The sequence below is a fragment of the Anneissia japonica genome, unplaced genomic scaffold (assembly GCF_011630105.1).
Source record: "Anneissia japonica isolate Jap-2015-1 unplaced genomic scaffold, ASM1163010v1 scaffold284860_len1800451_cov186, whole genome shotgun sequence".
In the NCBI taxonomy this organism is placed as follows: Eukaryota; Metazoa; Echinodermata; class Crinoidea; order Comatulida; family Comatulidae; genus Anneissia; species Anneissia japonica.
The window spans coordinates 210985-220256 of NW_022706010.1; the positions used below are offsets into that span (position 1 = coordinate 210985).

Below are 9272 nucleotides of genomic sequence, written 5' to 3' on the forward strand. Positions count from 1 at the left end.
GGGGGGGGGGGGGAATTAGTTAAACTAAACTAATTCCTTCATGATTGTTCATAGGCCACTTGTCTTAATTTTATCTCGCTAATTTTTACAGAGTGCTAAACAAGTATGGAAGAGATCACATATATTCAAGTGAAGATGACTTTTTCCACTGCCAGAAAATGTTTGATGAACTTCAAGATATTTTAGAGATGGTGGGATTCACCCCGGAGGTAGGTTTAAAGATGTTGCGGCGTGTTTTTTTTAATTTTATTTTTTTTATAGGAAATATTTCTTGTTTTATATACAGCATGTGATGTGCGTGTATTTGCCTTATTGGTCGGCTGTGTTATTTTCGGGTTTGTTGTAAGATAAAAATCTAATATATAGCCAAAAGGCTTAGCACACAAGATCTGTTTCAATTCAACTCAACTGTTGTTCGACTACATTTTTAAATAAACAACTGAACTTACAGTATGGTTTTTATTTTATTTCTTTTCTAAAATTTGGTCCACTGTTTGAATTCTCTGTACTAAGATCGTTCATTCCCTCATCATGCAATCACACAAAAGAGATAACTAAAACACTAGTCCTGATGCATACCAAATAATACAGGATCAGATTTGCCCATTATGGATAAACCTTTTAGGATTAAGAATAAAACACCTTAACACTAGGACAGCATAGACCTACATATTTTGCCTTACCAACCGAAATTAGTATTAACTGGATTAACATTACAATGAATTCACATTTCGTTGCCAGGATATCCACATGATTTTCACGATGCTCTCTGCCGTTGTTCAAGTTGCTGATATTGAGTTTGAAACTGATCAGGATACAGAAGGAGCTTATATCGTCGATGAGTATGTACTTAAAGTCGGTAAGTGAGTGAGGGCATATCGAATTTGTATATTACAACGGGCACCTTCTCCATTAAGATTTGTTGCTTATAAGCATGTCCCCTGAAAATTGCAAAAATAGCAAACGATATTGAGATTTTGGAGTTACTTTTTATTTCTACATTAATAATGTATTGTCCAATGCAAAATATAAAAAAAAAATCATTTTTAAAATTAACTTGCCCATTCTTAAGGAACATAAAAATTATCAACTTGAACATAGAAATTAGTATATTTTAAAAAGTTTTATTATTGTTATTATAATTATCCAGTTTAAAAATCAGGGTACACATTTTTTTAATTCAATAATTTCTATGCTCAAGCTAATAATTAGTATGGTACTGCAAAATGAGCGAGTTAATTAATTTTTGTATGATTTTCTGTCATTTTCAAGGGACAATACATCTTTAACATAGGAACCAATTTTGATTTGATTCATCAAACTTTCGTGAATGTTTTAAAAATGTCTGTTCCTAATTATGTCAACGATGGGCACAAGTTACCGTTCCGCTAAACCCCACCCCTTTAATAATTTTATGGTACCTACAACAAACTTACGTGTGTATTTGTGGGATATACGCGTATTCCTAGCCCTGTTCTGATTGGTGAATTTTGAAGCTTGATTGATACTCTAAAGAAAAGGTCCAATAGAACTGTGTCCGAAACGTTTATCACTGATGGAGGTCCTTCATTAAATCAATTAAATAATTCAATTACGAACGGTGTATATGAAATTGTATGTAAAATATTAAGTTAAGTTTAATTTATTTCATCTCACTGCAGTAACTTACAAAAAGAAAAATGAATTGCGAGAATGTTACAATACATTAAAAACATTAAAATTATTAGGATATACAAATTCAACAATTACTAATTTATTACTTTAAGTTTGGTCAATGGTATTAATTACCCAAAAAAAACAAAACATTAAAATCACACACAAAAAGGGTTAAATTTTATAACATGCAAATATAAAAAAATTATGAAAAATTACAATATAAGAACATTAAAATTACACATAAAATAAGATTCATTAAATAACATACAAATATATAATAAAATTCATGAAAAAAATTACACAATTAGATAATTTAATGGAATATATATAAAATTCATGAAAATTTTAAAATATACATTAAAAATACAGTATACAGTACATGAAAAAGATTAAATTCAATAACATGCAATATATAATTCAGATAGATTCATAAATTACAATAAAACTTACTCTAGTGAAAGCATCAAATTGTTATACAAAACAGATGAAAACCCCTGTAGATTTTTAAATATATATAATGGATATCAATACATTTGCTATGATGCAATTATTTTTTTTTCTTTCAGTATCAAAGCTTTTGTCTATTGATCCGACGGAACTTGCAACTGCCTTAATATCGAATGTTAGTGTCACTAGAGGTAAGATTAATTGTTATCGATCGATACACTGTTTCCTAAAGGGTGATGCTCATTTTAAACTAATCTAATTGTATTAAAGACAGGCTCCGGGGAAAAACAATTTTGCATATGTTGTACAACTTATTTTTAAAGACAAACCCCGGGCTTATCCTCGGGTGGAAGGTGCTGATGCTCAACATACTGCCTTTGGGTATCTGCGTATACTTATATGGGGAGCAACATTGCCTCGATGGGATAATTGGTATTTGGATTTTGCTGAAAATTCTTCTGGGAATTATCTGGATCGTGTTGGTTTAATTGTCTATGCGCCTTGATCACCTTTGGTGGAGATGTGCGCTTTATAAATCTTTATTATTATTAAAAAGACTGATGGGAGAATGGGCGTAACCACCCATTTTCTAACTTTTCCCCTCAGTTTTTAAACATTCAAAATCTGTACTATTGTTTAATATACAATAGTAAGAGTATAATTAGAAAATGATATTTACATAATACAATAAATAGTTCATCAGACAATACCGTAGTGCTTATGCTCAGTTTATACACTACCTACGGTCAGGTGTATTATAATAACGAGATGGGATTTTATATTCAATTAATGGAAGACTGTTATGACCACCGTCGGAGGGCAATTGCGCATTGAAGCCTATTTTATGTTGTTCTTTGTATTAAATAGCATTTAATTACAATGAATACTCTTGTAGGAGAACGGGTCTTGAGTTTAAAGAATGTTGAGAAAGCCAAAGACGGGCGCGATGCCCTCGCCAAAGCCCTGTACAGCCGCCTGTTTTCATGGATTGTTCGCCAGATCAACACATTGCTTGCTCCCGACGAAGGTCACATGTAAGTTTGGTGATTTACTTCATTTCTATGGTAATAATTATACGTAAACCTTATATAGGAAATGTGGTAGAGATATCTTTAAAAATCGAAATAGGAAAATTTAGGATATTTTGTGCAGCTTTGCCAAAACATAATTTTAGTTAATAGATCTAAATTTAAATCAAACTTTTCTTAGAAAAGGATGTATCATGCTGTTTAATTTGTAGGAGCAAACCAGGTTGTGAAGTGGGTATCCTCGATATCTATGGGTTTGAGAACTTTGAGAGAAATGGCTACGAGCAACTGTGCATCAATGTTACTAACGAACAGTTACAGTTCTACTTCAACCAGCGTATATTTGCATGGGAACTGCAGGAGTACGCACAAGAGGGAATCCCCAAATCTAGCATCAAGTTTACTGACAATCAACCCACTTTGGACCTTTGCCTTTCGGTAAATGGTGAACCTTTACTAAAATTTTAAATCTTACAGCAACAAATAATAGGAATTTAAAAAAAAATCTCGAAGATTATTCGGGTGGGAATCGAACCCATGACCTCCAGATAACTATCTCGGTGTCTTATTACTAATCTCTTGGTGCAAACACCAACGAAATAACATTGCAGTACCCGCTCCTTTTTATCGGATTCAACACTAGCCATTAGGTGCAAGCTCGGTGGTCTAGTGGTTAAGACACCAGGCTAGTTATCTGGAGGTCGTGGGTTCAATTCCCACCAGAGATCACTTAAGAAAAGTGTGTGCAAGTATTAGGGAACGTACTGAGCATTCAGTAGACGAACACGTTGGTTAGGGCAAAATCGATCATCATTCCTATTACTACGGTATTATCTTGACACAAACACAAAACGGAATAAAACATAAATAATAGGCCTGCTAGGCCTAGTGTTAGTGTTCGTATGCCTAAGTTATTTAGCATGCAGAAGTGCAAAAATAGTCTATTAAACCTTTCATTTCAATTTACTCACCATCTTCAGAAACCTCTAGGAATATTTTCATTACTGGATGAAGAGAGCCGCTTTCCAAAGGGATCTGACAAGTCACTCGTCAGCAAAATTACATCAAATCATGGCAAACACTCTAACTTTATAAAGCCAGCCAGAAAAAATAGTGGCTTGGCCGTCTTCGGCGTCAAACACTTCGCTGCAGATGTAAGTACAAATATTAAAATCAAACACGATCACATGATCATCCCTTAATGTTTTTTTTTTCCGTTTTGTAAGGCAAATTTTACAGTGTATTTCTGTGTGTTAAGACATTAGCTTCTCTGTAATCGATAATTTAGAGCTACAGTACTTGTTTTATTACCTATCACTGTGTGTATTATTTCTGAGATCTTTCATATTAATGACTATCTTAATGCCCTTAAATTGAGGATATACTATGGGGTTCACGGATAAGTTTGACTTAAGATATTATGCAACCAACTCCAATAACAGTGAAACAAGCCATTGTGATTCAGTATTTCAGAATTACCGTTGTATCGTCCTATCTATAGTATTTTGTGAATGATACATTATAGCGTTAGTGAGTTAAATCTATTATTGTATATATTGTCATTAGATTATGTATGACGCAAATGGATTTTTGGAGAAGAACAGAGACACTTTCAGCCAAAACTTACAAGATGTCATGAGCCAAAGTGGAAACATCTTGCTAAAGTTCTTGTTCTCAGATGAAGGAAATGAGAAGTAAGTGTACTCGAACGTTGGAAGAAACTCGAACGTTGGATAAAGCGATAGTTGTAGACACGATCTTAACTCAGTATTGTACTTAAAATTATTACTGTAAAATTATATTTGTTATTCTAATATTACGAATGATCAATGATTTTCGTAAAACGAGGATCGGCTAAGATTAATGACAGTAACAATATCCGTTATTGTTGCCTTAACATTGTAAAACCTTTCTAGTAGCATACTAATTAATTTTATGTGTTTCATTTTTTTACAGAGATGTGAGGCAAGCTCTTCGCAACCAACGTGATATTCTTCTTTGTAAGAAACCGACAAAGATCATTCATGATGGGACGATGAGTATCTCACGTAGTCAGGGAAAGAAACTCAAGAAACAGTACGTCACGTATAAACAATATATGATGTATGCCACTTAATAAACCATCTTGTGATATACATCATCCAACTGTCTAGTATGCACATACACACACATATAATATATATATATATATATATATACATAAACACATAAATATACAGAGGCCTATATACATATATAATAATAATAATAATAACAGTGTAGTTTTATATAGCGCACATATCCATCTAATGTAAGATGCTCAGGGGGATGATATGTGGACTAGGAACTCGATCAATGACTTTCGCTGTGAGAAACGCAGCCAGGATTTCGGTAGATAAGCCTATAGAAATTTATAAGTAAAAGTTAAGACGTTAGTTACCGTAACAGCTAGAACAAGAATCAGAGCTATATATATATATATATTATATATACTATTATATAGGCGAGCGTCATACTGCAGACACAGACAACAGACATAGGATAGAGTCATAGGATATTATTGCAGATCTACCTTCCCCCCCCCCCCCCCCCCCCCGCCATACCGTATCTTATATTATCATCCAATGACAATGGAAATAGCTTCTACTACGCATTTTGCTAAATTTCCTTTTGTTTACTATGGAAGTCTGAAATGATGCGTGCGGAATGTTGTCACATCCGGTGCGTCTTTGTACTTGACATCACCATTGGTCACTTCCTTTTTAATAACTCTTAAATGGTTAAATGGTCGTGAATGAATTTGGTATTACACTACAGCCTTCTGCACTCGTAGTATGTAGGTTATATTGCTATATGATTATTATAATTATATTCTAGAATCCTCTAAAAGAAAGTCCATGAGTGAAACTAAAAATATAATTGTTTAAAAATTTTGTATCAGGCTCTATATTAATATCTATATATTAAACAAAGAAATGGACTGTGGTCACGTTATTTTTTCAATACATGTTATTATTAGGACAATACATGTTATTTGTTGTAGGCCTAAATATCCCGTGTTAATTTATGTTTAGGAAAGTCTTATAATACATTGCTTTGTGTATGAATTTTAGAATGAAAGAAGGAGCAGCGAAAGCAAAAGAAGACAAGAAGCGAAAGCAAGCCAATTCAAGTGGACTTCATTTTAGAGTAAGCATTGTAAAACAAGTTATTTCCTTCTGATTTGAGCATATTCCCTGAAGAAAATAATCATCAACCACATACACATAAGTTGAGTTGGCAACTGCAGTATCCACATTATAAAAGCCTACATTAGTTGGACAATCGTTTTAATTGCCAAAAATGTCTTTATCGATTTGAAGCAAATAATTGCTACAAGACAAAATCAATGCTAGTATTTTGTTTAAACTCTGTGTTTACTCACTTGTAGACTTTAGAAGTTTTTCTCATTATTCTCGCTATTATTTGAATTGTACATAATAGAACTTTTAATACGACCGTTTATACTGATTTATGTCACTGAAATTATTTTCGTTTATCTGTATAGGAATCTTTGACGGATCTAATGCAGAAGATGCTAGGAGCAGAGCCGCAGTTTGTCCGTTGTGTCAAGCCCAATATATACAGTAAACCAAACGAATTTGAACCCCAACTTGTTGTGAGGCAACTCCGTTACACTGGTGTCTTGGAAACTACGCGCATTCGTCGTGAGGGGTTCCCAACCCGGCTCTTATTCGCAGAATTCCTACGCAGGTACTGTAAATTTTTTACATTAAAAAACGTAATTCAGTATGAACCACTGTAGTAGTGGTCTTAATGAAAAACATATGTTGTATTATTTCATAAATATAGGCCTTAATTGTAAGCATAGGCCTACCTCTTTTTTATTTTTCTTCATTTAGGTACAAGTTTATCGCTTTCAATGCTTCAAAAGATATAAAGGTTTCTTCTTCTTCCTGTAAGAAAATATTTGAAGTGGTCGGTGTGGAAGGATACGAGATTGGTAAAACTAAGGTAGGGCATTGAATAAAATGAATAGGACTCCACTCCCTAAGCCTAAAAAATAGACTTGGTTTATAAAGCGTCGTTCGATCCTGTAATTGGCAATTTACTTACTGTTAAATGTGAAATTTAGCAATAGGCCTATTATTATTTTTTTGAAAACATTTCCTTATAACCTCAAAATTGTATGAATGACAAATTTTCGTTTTTGTAAAGCTATAGAAAACGGAACGTTTCGATCCCTATCAGAGATCTTTATCAAACTTAAGCTACAATACACTCTGCTGTCAGTCGATAAAGCTCTCCGATATAGGGATCGAAACGTTCGGAGTAAGTACTCCGTTTCCATATAGCTTTACAAAAACGAAAATGTGTCATCTATTGTTATTTTTATTGTTAATGTACGAATCTATGTTTGCCCTACTTGACGTGTTGTAGTAGGATACTGAATGCTTATACGTTCTCAAATGAAATGAATAAAAATGAACCACACGACTATCGAGCTTGTCTTGGTGACTTGTGATGAATTCGATCCTCACGTCAGGTAGGGCAAACATCGATTTGTATTAAAGTATATTATTTTTATTGTTGATGTCCTTACCGTTGCCGCCCGTCGTCGCCGCCATCGCCGTTGCTGGTGATCATTACGATGATATTCATTTTATGTTGATATGTTGATAGTAAAATCTATTTTGTTTATTTGATGTAGGTATTCCTTAAGTACTGGCACACTGAACAACTTGACTCAGTCCTGGATAACTTAATAGATTGTGTGATCACGTGCCAACGGCTTGTTCGCGGGCGGATGGCCAGACGGCGCTTTCACACTATTCTTGCAAAACGACGCAAAGAAGTGAAGCAACAACGTCAAATGTTTGAATTTATGGATGTGCTTGGAGAGCGATTCTTTTCGGAAATGATAAGGCTAGATAAACTTGACCAGAAAAAGCAGGAAAGCCGACAACGAGAGGTAAACAGTTTATTAAAGCTCTTTTATTAGGCCATAAATAACTGCTTTGTGCGAATCATGCCACATCACCCATATATTATAGGTAATCACAGCGATTGTCTTGCACTATGTAAGACCCAACCTGATCAGGGAATGAACGCCTCTGCCCAGCGATGAGTTCTAGAGTCCTCCTGACCGTGGGTGACATGTATTCATTCATTTATAAAAAATAAAATTAAAAAAAAATCTTTCAATGTCAACTTTTCTGTTGATCAATGGCAGCCAAGTGTATTAAACATGATGACGGAGTGGAACAAGTAACAAGCAAGTAAGAATAAATGTCTACATCCAATTAAATTCGATTTTTTTTAAATGTTTGACGGACAGATGTTATATGGAGAATTGAAGTTGCGCACGGATCGCCATCGAATAAATATCGAAAATCGGAAAGTGGCCCCGACCCCAGCAAGAAAACCTCAACGCTTGAGCTACGGCGATATCACCACTGCTAACGGAAATGTTAGCAAAGCAGATATAAAGACCAAGAAAAGTAAAATGCAAGAGGTAAGAATCACTAACTATTATTTATTGAGACATGAATTTACGATTGGAATTTAGACAAAACGCGTTTCTGGATCTTTCACAAATGAGGGATGGTACTGGGCACCGAATCAGCTTATCTGTCAAAAAAGTCGAGAGAATACTCAAACACTTAAATAAACATAGAACTTCTTATTTAGAATTATAAAATCCGGATAATACACACAGCTAAATATACAGTCTGACCGGTGGGGTGATCCAAAAAAAACCCCCAAAAAACAAAAAAGTTAAATGCTAATTGCTTAACAAATGTTCATTTATGTTGTCTTAACACATGTAATACATACAGGCCTCCCTCCAATTAAAGACCACCTCTGGAACCGGGGTTCCCATGGTCCGTAGTAGCTTTGGTCTCTAATTAGAATAATAAAGATAAAAGACATTTGTTAATTTGGGACCACAGAAAAGTGGTCTTTAATTGGGGGTGGTCTTTAATTGGAGTGGTCTTTAATTAGAGGGAGACCTGTAAATACAAATATCTCAATCTACCCAGACAGATCATCTCCAAGAGTAGAATTAAATACTTAAATACTGTCATGTGGCTCTCCAAACCGATTGAGAAAATATACTTTCATATTTTGTATATATATACTTATATATATTATATTATA

The 9272-nt window shown here is 34.1% G+C and overlaps 1 protein-coding gene across 1 annotated transcript in view; it reads left to right on the forward strand.

Annotated features, from left to right (window-relative positions):
* Positions 1 to 9272, forward strand: part of LOC117105975 (myosin-IIIb-like) — a 21214-nt gene that overhangs the window by 5937 nt on the left and 6005 nt on the right. The window contains exons 6-18 of the mRNA XM_033247279.1: positions 92 to 209; positions 742 to 859; positions 2223 to 2294; positions 2999 to 3137; positions 3344 to 3569; positions 4112 to 4285; positions 4698 to 4825; positions 5088 to 5207; positions 6224 to 6299; positions 6658 to 6863; positions 7013 to 7124; positions 7822 to 8082; positions 8449 to 8649. Coding sequence (XP_033103170.1) covers positions 92 to 209; positions 742 to 859; positions 2223 to 2294; positions 2999 to 3137; positions 3344 to 3569; positions 4112 to 4285; positions 4698 to 4825; positions 5088 to 5207; positions 6224 to 6299; positions 6658 to 6863; positions 7013 to 7124; positions 7822 to 8082; positions 8449 to 8649 — 1951 coding nt within the window. The remainder of the gene's footprint in view (positions 1 to 91; positions 210 to 741; positions 860 to 2222; positions 2295 to 2998; positions 3138 to 3343; positions 3570 to 4111; positions 4286 to 4697; positions 4826 to 5087; positions 5208 to 6223; positions 6300 to 6657; positions 6864 to 7012; positions 7125 to 7821; positions 8083 to 8448; positions 8650 to 9272) is intronic.